We start from the raw sequence: 22,113 nt of genomic DNA, 5'->3' as shown, positions 1-22,113 counted from the left end.
AGAGTGTGCGTGTGTGTGGGAGAGTGGGTTGGACAGTGTATGAGTGTGTGTGTGTGTGTGTGAGAGAGTATGTGAGTGTGTGAGTGAGTTTCTGACAGAGTGAGTGTGTGTGTGAGCAAGTGTGTGTGAGTGTGTGAGAGTGTGTCTGTCTTCATGGGAAAGTAGTCATTTCAAGGCAGCTGGTTGTGTAGTGAGTTCAGTGAAGTCTTCTGGAAGGAGATGTTGGGAATGCTTTAAAATCAGAGCCACATCCTGTGAATCTCCATGCTATAGAGATGTTACAGTGGGGCTCATGCACTGCATCTAGGGTCCAGGAGGCAATATTGCAAAAATAAAACTAGTGTTTGATTTGTAAAACTTGAAATAACCTGCAGGTTCACAGAGTATGAGGAGAAGCCTATGTGTATTCATAAGATGCCTTTTAAAGAGCCGTGGATGTTGTGGGATGCAGAATGGGATGATGGACATCTAAGAGAGTTATCTCCAAGAGAAAATAGCATCCCTCTGATCTGGTGTGCTAGCATCAGCTGAGCAAAGGTCTGGGCAGTGAGGCTGACAGAAATTCCTTGTATATGCTAATTCTGAACAGTCCGGACTAGGAGGCACTTTAGCGCCTGAATGTATCACATCATAAACTCCTCCACACTCTGACCAAGGACTGTTAGCATTTTCCCTGGCTAGGCTTCAGTTGGCTCCAACCTCCAGAAATAGCGAACCGAGAAACTTTTCCCCTGACGTTTTCAGACGAGGATCCAGATGTCAGAATCAATGAGTTTTCAGAGTCACCGCTTGTAACGAGGAGACCAGAAGCCACTTAAACACCAGGCTGCTGTGCTCCGGAGCTTGCATAGGCAGTGCCCGCCAATTAGCCTCAAGCCATGGTGCTAAGGGCCTGCAATGCACAGGGCTTGGCTGTGGCAAGGAAACCAGCTCCTGCCTTCCCCACTGGCATGGGAGCTACTCTCAAGGAGAAACACTGAATGAGGTCAGCAACCGGTATATCTATTACTGAGCCTGTAAGTGAAAATCTATCCAAGGGCTACTGTAGACAAGTCCTCATTTTTTTTCTGAGTCTATAATATTAGGAAAATTGGCTGAGATTAGTGACTGCTATTCCAAAGCTGACTGGTGTTAGCTTTGTAGGCATGTGCGGCTGGACTTCTTACCTTCCATATTTGCTGAGTACCTACTGTGTGGTACCTAAGAGGGTAGGGCAGATGCTCAACAGACACAACACCACAGGAAGACAAATATTCTTTGGCTTCAGGAAGATTAATGTAGTGGAGGGGACAGGCTTAATGACCAGTGTTTCCAGTATGACTCCATACTAGGAATGCTATCGTGGGGATATCAGGAGATTAGCAGGGATTTGACAAAGGGCTGTGTGATGACAAGGACATTCCAAGCAGAGAAAACAGGGTAAAGATCAAGATAGAAGCAGGAAGGCCAATCTGTGCAGTTGCCACCAGTTTGAGGATAATAGAGAAGGCAAATGATGATTTAGTGGCTGGGGAAGGCATTCACAGGAACATGGAGTCTTTTCCCCCACACCTGAGTGAACTTTGACCTTTACTCCAGGGCAGTGATACACTGAAGAGGCGTGATTGGGTCACTGCCTGGCCATTGTCATCACATAGCCCTTTGTTGGATTCCTGCTAGTCTCCAGGTTAGGTGGCTCTCCTCACATTGCCAACAGCGTTCCTAGTGCTGAGCCTCCAGTCTTTGACACTGAGCCCTGGGTGTGGGAGTGTCCTAAATGGGTCTTGTCTGAGTCAGATGCACCCATTGCTTAGGTGGTCCTGATGTTAAATAAATGCATAGCATCCCCATTAGCCCTTTAGTGGGTGGAAGAATCCAGGGATATTTATTTCTTTTTCTCCTTTTCATTAAAAAATAGCATTAAATTCTGATGTAGGCACGGTAAATGCTAAATAAGTCAAGTTGCCTTCTTTGAAATGGAAAATTTTCTCAGATAAGCGAGAGATGAGGCAGTAAAACTGAAATGACCAGAGGGCTCTTAAAAAAACCATGCACTTATTCCAAAAGCACAAAAAAAAGACAGGAGGAGCCGCAGTGACTTAAACACACAGGAAAATTCCCAGTAACACAGAGTGCTGAAAAACCGCCTATGCCGTCGTATTCTTCAATAAAAGTTGTTTTCTGCTGACGCTTTTTTCTCTCTTTAAGTGTGCCTCTTATATTTGATGATCAATTTTCCACAAGGTTTGCCATAATGCTTCCTCAGAGCTTAGGACCTTGCATTTTAATTCATTCAATGAGTGTTTGCAACTAAGACAATATTTGTTGTTTTCACAACTTAGGGTCATCCGTAGCTGACGGAATGGCACTTAAAGCCAGGCCGCCTTTTTCTTTCCACTCTGGTTTCTCTGCTTGGCTCAGGGAGGGCTACTGGCAAAAGAAATGACTTTTTTTTTTCTCCTTTAACTCTTCCTCTTCCTCCTCTTCCTCTCCCCTCCTCTTCCTCCCCTCCTCATCCCCCTTCTCCCCACTCCTTCTCTCTTTGAGACATAGTCTGATATATCCTAGGATGGCCTTGAACTCACTATGTAGCTATGTAGCCAAGTCTGGCCTTGAACCTGTGATCCTTCAGCCTCTACTTCTTCAGGGTTGGCATTACAGTGCACATTTCACTCCTGGTTTATGTGAAGCTGGGATAAAACCGAGGGCTTTGTGCATGTTGGGTGGGCAGTGTAGCAGTGAGTTACACCCACTTCCCGTTTTTTTTTTAAATGTCATTATTTACCATTGAAGTATTTGTCTATAGAGACAATACAAGGTAATATACAAGTAAATATTCAAATTACTAAGTTTTATAGGTAAACTAAACATAAAAACAGACAGTTAACATACACATCAGCAACTTTTATACAATAAAAGCAACAATAAACAAAATGCCACTCCCCATTTTGTTCTATTTCTTCCTGGGATGCACCTTTGGGCTCTTGTCAACCCTCCTCCTGATACCTCAAGTCTCAAGGTTCTGTGGGAAGAGCTGTGCCGCTCTTTCCAGTGACTGCCTTCCTTAAAGCTCAGCTAGAAACCCACTAACCCTTCAAAGTCCAACAAAGCCTTCAACTTCTCCCAGACACAAGACACCGAAGCACCCATAATAGAGTGATAGCTTGAAGGAGAATCAAACCCAGGAAGATTAAAAATCATTATTATTGGCCTTCTTTCCTCATCTGTATTATGCCATCCTTGAGGACAGAGAAATCTGCCCCCACTGCAATTTTAACTGAAGGACAGTATAATAGAATTTAGCCCCCCTCCCTCACAGTTTTTGGTTTTGGTGTTGGAACTGAATCCACGGCCTTGTGAACGTTAGGCTCCTGCTCTGCGTCTGAGCAGCATCCCCTGGGCCTCCTCCCCAAATTATAAGCTTTGTCTAAAACATGACCTGCCAGTGCAGTGGCAATTTTTATTTCTGAGATCCGTTGTAGTGCTGGGGATTACAACACTGGGCCAAGTCTGATACTGTTTCTGCAAACTCAGAGCAAACCAGCAAATCACGCAGAACTCTTCTCTTTCAACAAGGCAGATTCCTGCGGGAGATTTCTTCCTCAGGCAACTTTGCTGTGAGGGTAAGACTGGACAGCCATTGCCACCTTAGTGTGATTTGGCTTAATGTATGACTCTTAGAAATATTTAGAGTTCAAAGGGTTTAAGCAATGACAACAGAAACTGATGTGTTGTGAGGCACGGGAGAAGGTGGCGTGGCGTTGCCAGGGCAGGGAGACCTAAGTGACTTAAGTAACACAGCCTTTATTTTCACCTTTGTTTCCTGTACTTATTTTTGTTGTGCTAATAGTTCTGTTGTAACCCTTCCCGCTTCACCACCAGGCACCATTCTTACTGCGATTTAGTCAAGCTTAAGGAATTTAGGCTAAAAGTAGGAAAGCATGCACCGTTTGAGACTTGAGAATGTGCCAATGCTAAACTTTAGACTAGCTAGGGGTGGGTGCTGGGGTCGTGGCGTGGGTGATCTAAAGGTGTGTGAGAGGAGCTGGTGGCTGTCTCTTTCTCAAACAACCTGGCAAAGCAGTACACTGAGCAAAAGTGGAAACATTTTAGCAAGTACTCTGAAAGGAAAGTCTGTGGCCAACGAGCCTCTTCACATGTTTCTATCTGTTCTGACCAGATGGCAGGCCCCTGGTATTGGAACATCTTTCAGAGGCATTCCTTTCTGAGCTTTGTCCTTAGCCAACCATTCCCACCATTGCCCTGGAGGACCCACTTCTGCAGGCACCAAGCCTTTCTCTGTTAGCCACAGAGAAGTGATAGTGGTAGAGACAGACTCCACAGAGGACTACAGGAAGATGGGTTTCCAATGGCTCCTGAGGAGTGAAGGATAATAGCCACTTATACCCCTGGAACTATTTCAGCACTAGGCCCTGTTCTGCCAAGGATGGCTGGTCACAATACCTGGGCGTGTGGAAGCTCAGTCACCAAGGCGGCAAGCTGCTGCTGGATCTGATGTTGGAAGCTAAAGTTTGACTCATAAGTAATAGTTTCAGAATTTTGGGTCCCAGCTTTCTCACTTAAACAGTGTGGCTGCTAACTTCTCTGTCTGCTTCACTGTCGTGTGGAAAGGCAGCTTGTACGTGAGTGCCGTGTTGACCAGCGCTAGGTTCCCAGTCAGTGCTTTGAAGCCATTGGTACATTCTCCTGTCTAGTGATGGAACTCCAAGTCTGGGAGCACTTTGTTATCCAATCACTGAATGCCATGCTTCTGTGTCTTTGGGGGTCTCGAAGGAGTCTCCTATAAGCAAGGAACTTAGTGCACAGCCTCTAAAATGTCACAGTTTCAGTCAGCTTCTTTTTAGCTTTCTTTGTGAACTTCTTACTTCTTGCCTGGATAAGTGGATAATAGGATTCTAGATGTGAGATGAAACGTGCGACTATTAAATAAAAATATATGTGACTATTATGTAAGAATAAATTTTTTTGGATAGGTGACAGAAAACATGTCACCCATGTTCTCTCATCTACCTAGGAATTTGTTAAGTGACATATTAAGTTCTTTTCCTAGAGAAGGAGACATAAGTAGCATTCTTAGCCTAGAAAGTTCCTATGCACTACTTAAGCCCAATTCGTCAGTACAGAAGGAGTCCCAGAAGATTCCAGAACATACAGGGCATTTTAAAAGTCAAAGGCAGAGAGTCTCTTCAACAGGGAAAAAAAGGACAGAAAGTGTCCTTTCCAGCAAGTATTCCACAGTGAAACTGGGTTTCTCTTTAACTGGAATGTGTGATCACAGCAAGACTTTTAAGATTTTAACCCCAAACATAAGGACAGTGTTGAAGAGAGACGTTTTTCAGTTACCACATGAGACCATTCTGTATTTTGTTGGCATGATTTCAGATGGCTGGACATGGTTTTTTTTCCAACCTTTGATCTGGGCAGACCTGTTTTGAGAATGGTGTGTTACCAGCAGTGACCTGAAGATGGCAGCATTGTGCGACCTATCTGTTTTCCCCCAACATTCCCTTAGGTGTGTTCCACAGCCCCTTGGATTTCAGATTGTCACTCAGGCTTTCTTTTCCTGCTTAATGACTGTGCATGTAAATGACTCTGCTTTTCTTTTATGGCAGAGGTCCTATCTATCATTCCTGTTTTGGTTTTAAGCTAATGATTATATGTAATTATATTCAAATAAAATATTTACAAATAATTATATATCACTACTGCACATAAAATTTAGAATTCATGAACATCCGTGTTGATGAAAAGCACCCTTCAATTTGGGAGATGTTAGTTTTACTATTATTATTATTTGTTTCTGTTTAAAAGACATTAGCGGCCAAGAATCAGCAATTCTCTTTTGCAGGTGTTTTTACAAGGCTCAGAGTGTTTTTTTTTTTTTTCTTCACCTTTTGCATATTTATTTTGTGATAATAGGTACGATATTTGTTTGGAAAATCTCAAGGGAATATATTATAGATCCACATCTGGAGAGTTTTATGAGGAAGATAAATTAGATTTTCTTAAAATTTCCAGAAGCAATTAGCTATCCTTGAACTCGAAGACACTTTTAGGGGTCAGTCAGTTCAACTGTAAGTTGGCTTTGCGTAGAAAGCCAGGCGGTAGACACGTGTGGTCAGTTCCTCTCCCCAGTCAGTGATGGCGGCTTACACTGCTAGTGAAAGTGAAATAGCATCCCTGGCAAGCCCCTAATTCAAAATTTGCCAACACGTGGGGTTTAGACGCGGTTCAGCATTACTTATTGCCTGTCAGCCACACACAGAGCTAGAAATGGAAAAGGGTCTCAGAGCGAAAGGTCTGGTTCTATGAGGAAGGGAGCCTGCCTGCAGAAGCAGCAGCCAGGGGCTTTTTTTTTTTTTTTTTTTTCTGATGAACAAAGGAAGCCAAAGAGAAAGGTGGACAGATGAGGGACAGATGGAGCCGTGTAAGGGCACAGCTTTTGGAGGGACTCCCAGGTGAAGTAAGAGGCCAGAGAGCACTGGAGCCATGGGAAGGATGCACAGGTCCTTCCCTTGGAGGCCATTCTGTTTCTAAAAGCACGTTAGCTGAAGACACACTGCGTAATGCATCACTCAGCGCTTGAATCTTTAGTCAAACCAACGCAGGCCTTTTAATTCTTGTTATAAAGTCAGACAGAAGGCCAAATCCAGGGGGAGACAGGAGAGTTTCCTCAGAAGCCCTGTCAGCCTCTTCTGATTTGGGTGATCACTGTGGCCGTGCATTCTGTATACAATGATGTAGTAGAGGGGAAATTAACAATGCACTTAACAACGGTGGCCCTGACCGCTCCTGTGGCCCTGACCGCTCCTGTGGCCCTGAACGCTCCTGTGGCCCTGAACGCTCCTGTGGCCCTGACCGCTCCTGTGGCCCTGACCGCTCCTGTGGCCCTGACCGCTCCTGTGGCCCTGACCGCTCCTGTGGCCCTGAACGCTCCTGTGGCCCTGACCGCTCCTGTGGCCCTGACCGCTCCTGTGGCCCTGACCGCTCCTGTGGCCCTGACCGCTCCTGTGGCCCTGAACGCTCCTGTGGCCCTGAACGCTCCTGTGGCTGAACTCCATCTGTGTGTTTTGGATGCCTTTGGACATGATCACACATTTCCCCACAAAGTTCTCTGTGTTCAACACAGGGGTCCCAAGGAAGTTGCGTTTTGAGGTAAAAATTCAGGATGAATCAGAGACGCAGAAGAAAGGAAGGCACTCCAATAAGATGCCACAAGCTTCCAGGTTCCTTGTTTTAGACTTTCATCTTCCCGTCACTGCTCTGTAAAGGAAAACCACACAGCTACTAATTTTTTATTTAGAAGCCATAAGCGATGGCAGATGCTGATGTCTGGCTGTAATACACTGAGCTCTAGATCTTGGTGTCCCTGTTTGCGTCCTGGGTATCTCACCCAGCTTCCTCAGCTGAGGCTTTCCGTTTTGTGAAGTAGAAGGGTTGCGTTGCCACATGCCTTGCAGGCTTCCTTGTGAACATATGAAGACTTTGCTTCACCGTGCGCACAGTTGCCTGGACATAGAACCTTGAGGGTTTTACTTTAACTTTCGACACATTAGCACCTCTTATTTTGGTCCTTCTCGTGAGACCTCAGCGAGGCTGACTTCTTCTCCTGTCCTGACATCTCACCCTATGCTTTCCTTCCCCTGAGGTGCTGAGGGCAGAGCACACTCAGTGTCAACAAACAGAACATTCCTAGGGATGCAAAGCCACCCCTGGTTGGTTTATAATAATTCCTGTAGGAGCTTGGTGAGTATCGGTGGGTAAGTAGTGACTGGATAGACGAATGAGTGATAAGTTAGATTTGTGGGTCCACTATGAAGTAAAGGAAAATGAAGCCATCAAGACCCCTGAGTTGTAATCTAGCATACACTTCTTAGCTATGTGACTGTGACTTCCATCCATGGGCGCAGTCACGTAATCCGGCACCACCTCCGGCAGCAGATGGGCGTGGTTGCAGAGACCCACAGTCAGACATTATGTGGAGAGAGAGAGAGAGAGAGTCAGTCTAAGTTGGAGATCTCCACTGGATCCCTCCCCTTGGAGATCAGGGAACCCTGCAGAAGACAGGGAAGAAAGACTGTAGGAGTCAGAGGGGATGAGGGACACCAGGAGGACACGGTCCACCTAATCAACTACTCAAGGCTCACATGAGCTCACAGAGACTGAAATGGCAAGCACAGGGCCTGCGTGTTATGGCTTGTGTCCTTGTGAGACTCCTAACAGTGGGATTAGGTGCATCTCTGACTCTTTTGCCTGCTCCTGGGACTCTTTTCTCCCTATTGGGTTGCCTAATCCAGCCTCGACGTGAGGGCTTTTGCCTTGTCTTGTATCTTGCCTTGTCCTGTCTGGCTATCATTTCTTGGAGGACTGCTTTTTTTTTTCTTCCTGAAGAGGAAAAAGAAGGGGAGTGAGTTTGGAGGAGAGGAGAGGTGGAGGAAGCTAGGAGGAGTGGAGGAATGGGAAACTGGCCGGGGTATGTTTTATGAGAAAAGGATAAAATAATGACCACTCTATAAATACCTCGGGAGAAGGGTATACCTCCCAAGGGACTAGCAATTACAAAGGCTCTGACGCCAGATTAATTTACATTTCCAGGGGCATTAGAATGCTAGTGTACATTTTTTGGCTGGAAAGCACATGTTCTGATGTAGCTTTAAAAGCATCATGGGGAACTGGGCATAAAAATGTAGTCAATAGGGAAATTTCAAAATCCAGTGTGAAGTTCCCTGCTGTTGTAACTGTATAGAAGTTCACTGAGATGACAGACATCAGATTTTGGTGTGTGATTTTATTTTTATTTACAAATTCTTTATAATAAGGTTTTAATTAAAAAGCCACTGTCTTAGGGGTTCTGTTGCTGCAATGAGACATAGTGACCGAAAGCAACTTGGGGAGAGAAAGATTTCCTCAATCTTACAGCTTGTAGCTGCTACCTAAGGAAGGCAGGTGAGGAACTCAAGGCAGGATCCTGATGCAGCAGCCACGGCAGAGGAGGCTTGCCTACGGGCTTGCTCTACCTGCTTTGCTCAGTCTGCTTTCTTACAGCAACTAGGACCTGCCTGGGAATGGCACCACCCACAGTGGGCTGCGGCACCATCCGCAATTAACCTACAGGCCAATCTTATGGAGTCATTTTCTCAATTAGAAGACTCTTCCGAGATATGTTTAGGTTTGTGTCAAGTTGACAAAACCAAGCACCACAGCCACTTTATGGAGCTGCTAAAAACAAAAACAAAAACAAAAACCCCTGAGGTGGGGCATTTTATTGGTACCTAGACTGGTGCTCAGCAGTCTCCCCAGATGAAGAACGATGCAAAGTGTCGACAGCCCTGCAGTTTCTTTTGCTCTCAGAGAATAATACCTATTGCGCAGAGTCTATACTTTAGTGTGGAGAGACAGATTAAACAGTTTATATCATGTGTAAAAGCATTCTAGGTGATGTAAAAAGCAGTATACTGTAAAACAGAGAAGATGTGGGACAGAGTAAGAGGCATGTTCATTGGTGGAATGACTATATTTTTGGCTTCTCTGGCAACTGAGTCAGGAAGGTGGCCTTGTGTCCGGGCGGTGAAGCCCCATGGCTTGGAAGTGTCCAGTCCTTTGGGGTGTAGCTCAGTTATGCAGAGCATGAGCCCACTGCACCTCAGAGGTTATCCCTGCATTAAACAGTAAACAAAGCCCTTGAGAACCAAAGGACAGCTCAACCTCTGGATAAAAATAGAGCAAGCTGTCATGGGCTAGAAATTATAATTATTTTCTGCCCCCTTTCAGGAGTGTTGAAATTCTCCTCCTTCTCAACACCTTCAGTGCCCATGCACCATGGACGCAGGACAGCGCTAATTTGATTCAATTCTTATTACGTGTTGCTAGTTTCTCACTTCTCTATTAGAGCAAAAATAGTGTGATTTTAGCCCCTTACAACAGCATCATGAGTTTTATGGATGTGCAGACTGCCCCCCCCATCCCTACCCCTGTCCAGGTTGATTTCTTGAAGCCAACTGAAGAAACTTCAGATGTGGTTTACTTACTTTTTCTCCTCTTTTACTATTTCTTTGAGAGTTTTGTATGATGTGTTTTGATCATATTCTCCCCTTCTCAAGCTCCTCCCAGATCCCAATGTACCTAATTGTGCCCTTTTTGAAAAAAAGTATGCAAATATGTGCATATACATATATTAGTATCCATTTAATCCTTTACTAAAAACATGCTGACATTATAGTTTTGATAGGTATGATACACACACACACACACACACACACACACACACACACACACGTGTCTCTGTGTATGTGTGTGTGTGTCTCTTTTATTTCTTCACTGAACGTTGGCACCTAGTAGATTTTCAACAAATGCCATTAAAATATTTATTTATTTACACATTAGTTTGTGTGCTTTCTGTATGTTTATGTGCATGGGTGTGCTTGCTCATGTGAGGACCAGAAGTTGATGCTGGGTGTCACTACTGTTCTCTATGATTCCCCATCTTTGTTAATGAAGCAGGATCTCTTGCTGGACCTGAAGCTCACTGTTTTCCTAGCTTCACTGACCCGTGAGATGCTGGCACCTGCCTGCCTCCCCTTGTGCTGGGGTTACAGACCGTGCTGCCATGCCCGGCTTTTATGTGAGTGCCAGGGACCCAAGCGCAGGCCACTGTGCTTGTTCAGGACACGCTTTACCCACTGATAGTAAATGTCTTCTGAATGAATAATCAGATTGAAAAGATAAGTTTGAGGTGATTGGATTTCAACACATTCCCACCCCCCCACCCCCGCCCTATATTTTCTTGAGCTTATTTATGCCACTAAAGCTCGGGTTGGCACGTCCAAGTGCCATGTTATTGTTGGGTATCACCAAGATGTACTCGTTCATTTTTAATTATGTGGTTTTTATTTTAAAAATTACTGCAGCAGATGTGATCTGCTCCATAAAGTTTCTGACTACAGGAATCAAAAGATTCCTTGCAGTTTACATTTTCCCTATATTCTTTCAACTTAAGTCAAGATTATTATTCGGGATATTGCCTTAATCATAAAAAAAAAAACTTGCAAAAAATCATGTGCTGAAATTAACTAGAAGTTCATTGTGGTATATAAACCAGGGCAGTGTTATTAAGCGAGAAAATGAATTACAACAAATATTCCTGATTTAAATTTATTTAAAAATTTAAGACAATTATGGGTAGTGCAACGTTTTATTTTGGGTTCTGTTTTATTCTGTGAAGGAGCTTGTTGGCCAGCATAATGTATGTGTCCATCTTTTTCTTCTTCTTCTTTTTTTTCAGTGCTATTTCTTCACAATCGAGTTTGGCCTTTGCAAGCAAGAGGGTCAACTGCGGGCGTATGGAGCGGGGCTGCTGTCCTCCATCGGGGAATTGAAGGTATGTAGCTGTGAATGAAAATACCCTTCCCCAGGCAAACTGGTTCAAGGTCATAGAAGATATTGATTTGTTTGTCTGAGCATTTCTGCTCACAGCTCCCATACATATTTAATACAGAGGATCTGGCACCTCAGATGTGGGTGCTGACCTAACTTTTTGCACCTATGAAAATGGGTCACGCCACCCTGAGTTTGTGGTGTGATTCAAATGGATGAGCAGCCATGTGCCCAAATCAACAGGAATGGCAAATGTATGCTCAAATGCGGGGAAACAAAAGGCTGGCCTCAGTTTAGTGTTGAAAAGTGGGCAGTGAGTTGACAGGGGTGTTCCCAACTAGCATCTGCTTGTGAGCCTGCCTGCCTTTGCTGCTCTGGTTCCTGCCTCCTCCATGGCTCCGTGGACTCCCCAGCTTCCATCTCTTAAAGAGGATTTGGAGATTATTACAACCTCCCTAGAATTAATGTAGATTAAAATATTTGTGCATTAGCTGGGTGTTGCTGGTGTATGCCTTTAATCCTAGCACTCAGGAGGCAGAAGCATGTGGATCTCTGAGTTCAAAGCCAGCCTGGTCTACAGAGTGAGTTCTAGGATATCCAGGGCTATATAGAAAAGCCCTGTCTCAAAACAACAACAACAACAACAACAACAAACTTGTGCATCTAACAATTTAAAAGAAAACAAGCTGAATAAACATAGTGTCAAAGAGGCATGCTATATGTATTAGTGATGCTTAGAAGTTGTTTTGTCCTTAAATAGTAAAACAATCATTTATTTGGAAATAGTGGGCTCTGGAACATCCTGATGATTTTAACATTCTAGTAAATTTTGATGCATGTAGAAGGCAGAATGATGTACAGTCTGGAAATCATACTGAAAATAACTTAATCTTCCTTTGATTGTTTAGACTAAGAACAGGATTATAGACTAGCTTAGGGTGCTCTCTTCAGCACTGATTGCTGTTGTATAATACAGGTGGGAAATGTGTTGTTACTGGAGTGATCTGCTTATTTATATTCTTGAAAGATGCAATCTCACTTCAGTTTTATCGAGTCTGCTAGTTTTATAACCTCATTAATTAGATAATTTATTCATTCCTAAAAACCTCAGCTTACAGTGTGCCACGTACCATGCCAGAAACTGGGAGCCAAAAGACAGAAAATAATGAATCCAAGGAAAATAACACTGGGAGCTATCGAACTCTTAACTAGAGCGTAGGACTTTGGTACATATCAACACAGTCCCTGTAAGAACCTGATGTCATTATTGTTAGAGATGAGACAATTGATGACATAAAGCCATTACAGGACCTGTCTAATCTACACAGCTAGTGTGCTAGAGCCACACCCAAATGCAAGCAGTGTAGACCACAGTATCAGTGCTCTTGATTCAATAGCCTGAGGCTCTTATTATACAGGACTTGACATCTAGTGCCAGACAAACAACCAGGTGGGTAATAGAAAAAGAGCAACAACGTGTCTAGCACGTGCTAGGCCATGTTTGAGAAGGCTTTCTGAGGAGGAATCTATCCTGCTGCTCACCATGAGACCCGAGGAACTGGGATGGTGGACTAGGAAAGCATAGGGTGCACAGATGGGCAGTAGACCAAGGGAGTGGGTAACAGCTGGGCTTCAGTTAAAGCCCTGAACATCCTGGGAACTTACTAAGGCTGGGTGTGGCTAGAACAAAGGATAATGGTTAAACTAACGAAAACTTAGTATAATGTGATGAACATTTACAAATGTTCTCCATTGTGTGTGTGTGTGTGTGTGTGTGTGTGTGTGTGTGTGTGTGCGCGTGCGTGCATACGTGATCAGAAAGTAACTTTGCGAAATTGGTTCTCTTTCTACCACGTGGCGCTGAGGATTAAACTTAGGTTGGCAGAGACACAGAGCAAGCCCTTTACTTGCTGAGCCACTTGGCTGGCTCTTTAAGAAAAAAAGTCACTAATAATACACTTAGTTGTTAACCTTAGTGCCATGGGCAAAGCCTACAGCGATAATATGACATCGTATCCTATAAGACCATGCCCTCAAAGAGTGCTTCTTGCTTCCCCTGAAAAAGAAAGCAAAACCTCTGGGCTACACTATTTACATTCTATTCAGATGATTTATAAATTATTCTAGGAACAAAAGAAACAAATCTCTCTCATGACCCCCAACTTTTGACAGGGTCTCCTGGTCTGGTTAATGAGGCATGTGTAGGCAGCATTGGGGTGAATCTGTTGTTTTTGTTTCTATGGGTGTGGACAGAATTATCTGGAAATGAAAATCAGCTAGAAATATGTACAGCAAAGGGCATTGTCTGCCGTGAAGCTTCCTGTTCAGGTCCGTCACCTCTGGTCATTAGCATTCTTCCATTCTCAGATTTCAACACGCCAGCATCCCCATGATTGCTGTTTTGGACCATTTTTACAATTTAGATGCTCTTTTCTCAAGAAATACCTTCCAACTGTTCACAGAGAATGCAGAACACTGGCATTTATCCTTAGCAACTCCTCTCTCTGTGTCTGTCTTGTTCCTGTAAGTGCACGGAACATTTCACAGCTCATTTAAATACCTAAACAGTTATGCTTGCATGTGTGTGCATGCGTGTGCATAGGAGTGCAGATGCTCATGGAAGCAGGAAGACTCCCAGGTGGTCATGAGCTGCCCTCCCATTCTGAGAGAGCAGCAGCGAGCATCCCTAGCTACTGAGCTGTCTCTCCAGTGCCCTGAACATATTCTTTTTATTTTAATATGAAGAAAGATACTAAGGCCCTAGGCCTAATGTAGGGATGGCCTTATTAATAGCACTGTCATAATTCCTGTGCAAATATCCGTACAGTTTTGAATGAAGTTATCGATTGCAGAGTTTTCTACTGCTCCAACTGATGCCCAAATATAGGTCCCTAAGTTGCTGTGGGCCTTGGTATAGTCTTCATAACTTTTATCTAAGTAGCCACAGCTTACTTTTTCTCTTGGAACATAAAACTTCTAAGATTTGTGCTGTAATTTTCCTGAGGGCAAAGATGTTGCTCTTCAGAGCTGGCCAAGTGTTTCCAAGAGCGGCATGTGTAGTTTGAAGGAGGACTTTGATTTTTTTTTTTCTTCATTAAAAAACGCACTTGACTTTATTTTGAGACATGAAAATAAAGCAACTATGGGAAAGCTTATAAAATCTAGCTAGCATAAATTTGATTAAAACCTACCCCACCATGATGGTTGGCATACTGGTAAGGACTACAAAAGCCTATAAAGGTGGGCCTTTTCTACATGTCCTGTGATGGCAGAGAACAGTTAACCATGAGCTAAGTAAGTCACCTGGGAAGTCAACTTTGAAAAGCAGATTGAAAATAGGATAACTGGTGGACCAGTGGCCTTTTACCACCATCTACCCTGTGTCTTTCATGTCATATTTTCCCCCCAATCTACAGTTGATCTAACAGTATAATCATTATTTTTCATTTATTACTTTCTTGCTTATTTATTAGTTTTCTTCAACAAGATCAAACTTGACAGAGAAACAGAGCCTTGCAGGGAAGTCCCGAGAAAGGGATTATCATGTTAGAGAACCAACTGTGAAGGTTACTCACTTCAGGAGCGGTGCTCGTTATTTCCCCTTGTCATCTGGCTAAAGCGACACAAGGAAGGGAAGGGCTCCTTTGGCTCACAGTTTAAGGGGAAGCAGGCCATCACCTGGGGAAGGCACAGCGGCAGGAGTGGCTGATGACTACAGTGGAGGGAGATGGTGATGCGCCTTGCTCACATCTCCCCAGCTGACCCAGAAGTCAGAGCAGTGCTGGCCTACAGCTCTCAACACCACTACCCAGCGATTCACTTCCTACATCTAGGCTCAACTTCCTGAAAGCTCTACACCTCCCAAAACAGTGCCACCATTGGAGAGCAAATGTTGAAACTCATGAACCTATGGAGTTTGCACACTCAAACTAGGGTAGGTGGAAGGAAATGATAGCTAATGATGAAGTGAGCATCTTGCCTTTTAAATATTAATACACTTCAAAGGCAAAAAAGCAATTTCTACTCTTTTTTTCATGGAAGAGTTCTAGTTCTCTGTTCCCTTCAGGGCAAAGACTTGGTGGCTTTTGCTCCTACTCTATAGTAATTGCTGAAAATTACACACACACACACACGTCTCTTTTTCTTTCAGGTTTAAGGATATTTGACTACCTGTTTTTGGCTTTAGTTTTAGGATGCCCTTGCATTGTGAATTATTGTTTTACCCTTAGATAGCTATTAATCAGCATTCTCTAAACAGTTTTCTATTTATTAGGATCATTTGTATTTATTGCCACTTCCGGCAGTGCTGGGAATTACTGCCGGGCTGTGGAGAAAAGTCTTGAGGGCCTTGCAGGTTTTCTGAGGTTACCTGGAAGGTCAGTGTTGCTGCCACATATGGACTCAGCTGCTGAGCTCCCCATTCTTACCGGGCTCGGATGGCTCAAGACTTCTTTCTTTAAGAGGGAACTGTTAGTACTGACAGAACAAATGCTGGAGGACTGTGGATGTGGAGATTCCTGAGCTGTGTCTGCTGAAGAGGGAGGCTGCTCCCCGCCCATGCAGTGTAGTTAAACCAGGAAAGTTTAGCATCACCGAGCAGTATTAAGTGTGATGAGCCATTGCTGAACTTGGCAATAGAGATATCGATCCAATATAGGCATGGCTTTAATTAATAGCATTACCATAATCCTTATGTAAACATCCTTGCAGTTTTGAATGAAGTTATCTATTACCTTGAAATGTTTTATACTGTTGCAACCGTTGACCCGGTTTTTCTGGAGGCTTTGGCAGGCACAACTCATATTGTGCCTGCTTAGAATGGTGAATATGCAAGCGAGGTTCAAAAAGGTATTACTTACACGTATGCATAGGGCATGCATACATAATCAAATCTACTTATTTGTTGTTGTTCTGGCATGGGAAAAGGTGACTGTGGTGTGAGCGTAGGCATCTAGGACCCAAGCTACCTGTAAATCTGACTTCACACTTGAGATATTTTTTTCCTCAAGTTTAACCAGTCCTAATACAGAGAGTGAGGATCACAGGGTTTGCATCTCAGATAGTTGAGGTGATACCTGTGTGTCACTGCAGAAAGAGTGTTTGAGAGGATGGAAGATGTCAAGCTGATAAGCCAGTGCAGCCTCTAGTGCAGTCCGGTCTTACAAGTCTCAAACTGGGACCATTCTTTCCCAACAGGTTCTAGACCCCAGGGGAGAGGGAGGCAACGCCGACTGAGCAGCACATGTGACACTAGTAATCCTCCCTGGACTGAGTTAGGAGTGATAACCACATATGTCGAGCACCTCCTGTGCATTTCTCATTAAATTCTGACCACAACCCTCGCTTATTGAATCCACTAGCTGCCCTCAAATTGTATAGGAAGGAATGGAACCAAATTTAAACTCCAAAGACATTTAGATGTACACTCTGACTTGTCTTATGTCATTACCTTCTGGTAACTGGAGGTTTTTGATGTCAAAAGGATATTTACAAAGGCTAGAATGGAAAAGAAGTCCTTATTTATTTACAGGAGCCAATTAGTTGGTGCCTGGCACCTGTGTGGGAAAGAGTGCCAAGGCTATCCTCAGGACCAGTTGGAAAGGCTGCTCTGATCAGTTTACGCTAGCAGAGTGGTGGTTGCTATGTATTTATGGGCCTTGTTAAAACCACACTGCAAATCCTATACCTCAGTTCTTGTCTTCTTGAAAGAAAGAATTCAGTTGAGAAACAGCCAGATCAAGCAGGCGTTTATTCTGTAAAGCAAAGTGTAGCTACTCCAAAGGGAGATGGGAACAGGGGACCTCAAAGGGAGAAACTGAAGGGGGAAATATGAATTGATTTCTCCAGAAACTTTGATGAATATTTATTTCTCTCCTTTTATGTGTTTTCCTCCCATGATCTTGAAAAGACTGTCAGTGGGTGGGGTAGGGTGGGGTGGGGTGGGGTGGGGGTTCAAAGCCGTGGCGGGGCAAATGACATTTTGCGGAAGCCAGCATCTTTTGAAGACGCAGACTCTTTGTTAGTGTACACACATGATAACTGGGCTGTCAAGAAGCACAGCTTCCAAGGGCCAGCTGCAGTTTTCCTAGGTCACTTCATGTCTAACTTTGTGCCTATCCAGGCTCAATATGATTTTGAGACAGCCACGTTGAGAAGCCAGGAGTTCTGGCTCCAGTTGAACACCCCTGCCTTTAGCACTATGGAGCAAACCAGAAATGGTTAGTTTAGATCAATAGCTTTCCACTTGTGGGTCGTGACTCCTTTGAGGGGTCAGAAGACCCTTTCATAGGGGTTGCATATCAGATATCCTCCTTATCAGATATTTACATTATGATTTGTAACATAGCAAAATTACAGTTATGAGGTAAAAATGAAAATAATTTTGTGGCTGGAGGTGGTCATCATAACATGAGGAACTGTACTAAAGGGTTGCAGCATTAGGAAGTTGAGAACCACTGTTACAGAGTGTTCAGATAGGAGCAGATGACTCTTAAACGTTCTTGCATTTTCGCAATGGCTTGAGTATTATAAAGCTCCTCTCTATAGAAAATCAAATTACTTCTTGAAGATGCTAGGGATTAACATGGTTAACACTTCAAAAAAAAATTCACCATAGAGTGGACAATATTCACAGAGACCTCTTCCTTAACATACAGGGGAGAGCATAGTAGCTGCTTTCCTAAAATGAGGTGATTTACAAGAACAGAGATAGACTTAAGAAACCCAATTGGTCAGTGGCTTTTTGTACCCAGGGAGACATGGATGCTATTTTATATCCCTTGGAATTTATGGGAATGTTCAGAAATGGAGACCTTGTGGGCAGCATGGATGTTGCTGCCAGTCACCACAAAGGTGAGTTGGTTGGCAGGTGGATGAGACTACTTTTAGATGTGGGCATCTCATGCATAGCCTGCACCCTCAGCGCCAGACTCTTTTTTCCCCCAGCATAACTCATGGCTATTGTTAGTGTCCCCACATCCATTAACAGACAGGAGGTAGCCCTGTGTTCATATTCCATGGATGGAGAGGCCTCTGTGACCCAGAATGTCACATACAGTTCCTGAGAATAAACCAGAGTTCTGAACACTTGAAATGGTAAGCTTCCTGCTGGGTCTGTGTGGTGGTTTCCTGTAATCCCCACACTTGGTAATCTGAGGCAGGGAGATAGGGAGATGGTACTGGCTAGCCTGGGCTACATAGTCTTAGAAAAACACCAGCCAACCAACCAACCAACCAACCAACCAACCAACTGGCAACCAAAATCTAGTCCACTCCCAATTTTCACTTGAGTATTATATTGACTGAGTGCCATATCATATATATTACCTAATGATCTTTGCTTTAAGATGTAAGCTGTGTACTCAGTGGGGTTTTCCCTTGAAGTCTAAGACAGGGCACCCGGTCCTCCGAGGATTTTCTTGACCTACTCTAATCCTCTTTTCCTGCTAAAATGAGCAAATGGAGACATCCAGAGAGTCGGTGGAATAGCCACATGATGAGTGTTTCAGAACTTACTCTGTTTTCAGTCATTCTTGTTGAATACACGGGGTTCTGCAGATGCCCTGTGCACACACTGACTGGCTGCTAAAGTCTTTATAGCCACCGGGGACTTGTGAGACTCACTGATGACGTTCCTTTCCCTTTGTGCTCGTCCTCAACTCTGTAAAAAGTGTTTGGCTCAGCAGAGATGTCCCAAGGATCCCCGGCTTAATTGTTTTTACAGCCTTGGCTGCTACCAGTCTGCCTCTACCTCCCAGTGCAGGGAGTAGAAAGAGAGTAGAACACTGAGGACACTGAGTCAGTCAGTGCCCTTCCTTCAGTGTGTAACCATGGATGAATGGATAATTTGAGGAGCACGCATCAGTTAAATGTGATCATAGTGTATGGCTGCAAAGAAAGCAACTTCTAATTCTGAAAGCCACAGCAAGCCAACAGGAAGCCAGCTCTTTGCAAAGGGGCAGTAGCTGTCATCAAAAGACATTTTATTTTGTAAAACTGAAAAGTTGTTTGGAAAATGTGGACAGGATTTATTGGTCCTGTGGAACCAAACTCCCCTGACGGTTTCTGTGCTGTGTTTGTAGACATAATGACTTTCTGCTTCAGAATGAAGTTGCTTTGCAGACTTGAAACAGAATGAGTCACTCTGAAGGTCCTCTGCATTGCACGACTCATACATGCATTGATCTGGACAACAGAATTTTGTGGAAAACAAATGACAAGCCCTTTGTCCCCTTCTGCTCATGTCAGGACGGCTTCTGAGTTGCATTTCCAGACACGGAAAACCACGGCCTTCCTCACCGTGGGCTGTAGACAATCATGTGCACTTTGAAATTGCTGGAGGGAATGCACCAAGAAGGTGATGGGGTGGGCTACTGGTTTGTACATTTTCAAGAAATGCTCACCATTTGGTTGAGACAGCAGAGAGGCAGAGAAATGCTTTGGGTGAGATCGAGAAGCTGCATTTGATAGCATTTTTTAGAACCATCCAGCCTGAATGGCTCCCTTAAGGGAGTGGACAAACAGACACATTAGCAGGTGGCCTACAGCCTCTGTTTTCTTACACTCAGCTCAAGGCAATTTCTGCTATCCCCTTCTTCTTCTCCACCAGTGGAGCTACCTCCTCAGTTAAGAACAAGATCCACAGGAGTCCAGACAGTTCAAAAACACTTATGTCAGAGTCGCCTTGGTTGCCTTAAAAATACTCATTTCTGGGTTTCATCTAGACTTACCAGATAGAATGAAGGCCTGGGTATCTGTGCTTTCACATACCCGCCCCCACCTGCCCCCCAATAACTCTTCTGTACGTGATGGTTCAGAACCATCCATGGAGAGTCTACAAACAGGCAGATGGCATGTGGAAAGAAATGACCGTTAGCTTTTACCGTCACTGAATTTATCTTCATGACGTAGTCATTCAGGGTCTGTTTTCTTTGTGCTAGGCATGTGGTGAGCTAAACGGAGCCAGCAATGGCCCAAAGAGTAATTATGCTGGCTTTCCTGTTTTTCTAATGCCTGCTTTGGGTTTAAGTATAGCTATTAAGATTGGTTCTTTGCTCCCCAACTGACAATATTTATTTGCTGCGTATTGGTCTGCTGTACTTTGTGGAAGGTAAGTGGGTGCTTCACAAGCACCCTCCAATATACAGGTCCATTCCAGCCTCTGTTGATACACACAGTACCTGGACTCAAAATCTCCCCCAACGGGTCCACAAATAGTTCTGTGAGAGTCTCAATTACCTCTCCACGCAGGTAATTATTACTTCTGCCATTTAAGTGAAATTTCAGCACATTGCTTATAGAAACAAATTTAGGAGCATATTTCTCCCGTACCTGCTTCTATTCATAGTATAGGTTTAAAATTTCATTTGTGTCAGGGGATAGCACTAAACTGTCCTTCAGTGCAGATTTGGCTGATAGTATATAAAAATAATAAGATGAGCTCATTTTCTCCTTCAGCTTCTCTAAGAGACTTAAAAAAGCAAAACAAACAAACAAGCAAGCAAGCAAGCAAAACCCTTCCCTAACACCCAATTCGCCTGCCACAGGGAGGGTCTGTGTGCCATAGTAGACTAGTAACTCGTTCTGTGGATTACTGAGCTAGTACGTGTGATGCCACGGCACTTTGGAAACCTTATTATGGTCTTGAACGGATTCTATGGTATGTTTTGCAGCATGCTCTTTCTGACAAGGCATGTGTAAAAGCCTTTGACCCAAAGACAACCTGCTTGCAGGAATGCCTAATCACCACCTTCCAGGATGCTTACTTTGTCTCAGAAAGTTTTGAAGAAGCCAAGGAAAAGATGAGGTAAACTTGCTTTCCTTCCTTCTACAGAAAGTAACTTAAACGTCCCTAGCTGTTTCTTCTGTCTGTCTGTTTCTTGTACTAGTGGTGGTTGACTGTGTGTCCTTCTATTTTCACTTGTTCTACAGGGACTTTGCTAAGTCGATTACTCGACCCTTCTCAGTACACTTCAACCCCTACACACAGAGTATTGAAATTCTGAAAGATACCAGAAGCATTGAAAACGTAGTGCAGGACCTACGCAATGATTTGAACACGGTGTGCGATGCCCTGAATAAAATGAACCAATATCTGGGGATTTGATGTCTATAACCAGTGTTGTCAGCATGAGCTTCTGGGGGGCTTAGCAACAATTTAGTCAATGTTACCCAACATCAATAGCTTTCTGTGTCATGCTTGGCTAGTAAGCATGTAGTTCTGTATGGCTATGCCTCTGTGTAACTTATGGTGTTAATATACAAAAATGCTGTAAGGAACCCATGCAGATTACCATTCATCATCTGGAAGATTGTGAATATATTTAAACATCTCAGAGACAGATTTGGCATTTCTGATTAGTGAACAACCTGCGACCTAAACAAACTGTGTCTTTAAAATTTGTAACAAGCATTCCTCTCAGAGTTCTAGTTGGTGACCTTTTCTTCCTTGGACCTGAGACTCTCCTCTGTGTGCATTAGATAAGATCAAAACAGTAGCGAAGTAGTTTTTATTTTCAATAGACTCAGTGTTATTTGAGATGAACTAGAGTTGCTCCAAGATGTTCATCACAGCAACACAAGATTTAGTACTCTACATCAGAAACTCTTCATGAACGCGGTGGTTGGGATGATTTTGGACTGAGTATTCACACAGTGCATGGAAAGAAAACTTTTTGTGAACAGGATATGTAGGTTGCACTGACCTTGTCAAAACTGATTTGTGGCAAGCTTCCCGAGGTG

General features: G+C 43.8%; 1 protein-coding gene across 1 annotated transcript in view; it reads left to right on the top strand.

The window, feature by feature from the left end:
- The window catches only part of Tph2 (tryptophan hydroxylase 2), a 99,669-nt gene extending 78,140 nt beyond the window's left edge, over positions 1-21,529 (top strand). Inside the window, exons 9-11 of the mRNA XM_051172953.1 lie at positions 11,282-11,377; positions 21,045-21,178; positions 21,304-21,529. Of these exons, the coding sequence (XP_051028910.1) occupies positions 11,282-11,377; positions 21,045-21,178; positions 21,304-21,478 (405 nt within the window). The 3' untranslated portion in view covers positions 21,479-21,529. The remainder of the gene's footprint in view (positions 1-11,281; positions 11,378-21,044; positions 21,179-21,303) is intronic.
- The last annotated feature ends 584 nt before the right edge of the window (positions 21,530-22,113 follow it).

The sequence above is a fragment of the Acomys russatus genome, chromosome 31 (genome assembly GCF_903995435.1).
Source record: "Acomys russatus chromosome 31, mAcoRus1.1, whole genome shotgun sequence".
NCBI classification, from domain to species: Eukaryota; Metazoa; Chordata; class Mammalia; order Rodentia; family Muridae; genus Acomys; species Acomys russatus.
The sequence above is the reverse complement of the archived record's forward strand: the minus strand, read 5'-3'. Positions and strand labels throughout refer to the sequence as shown.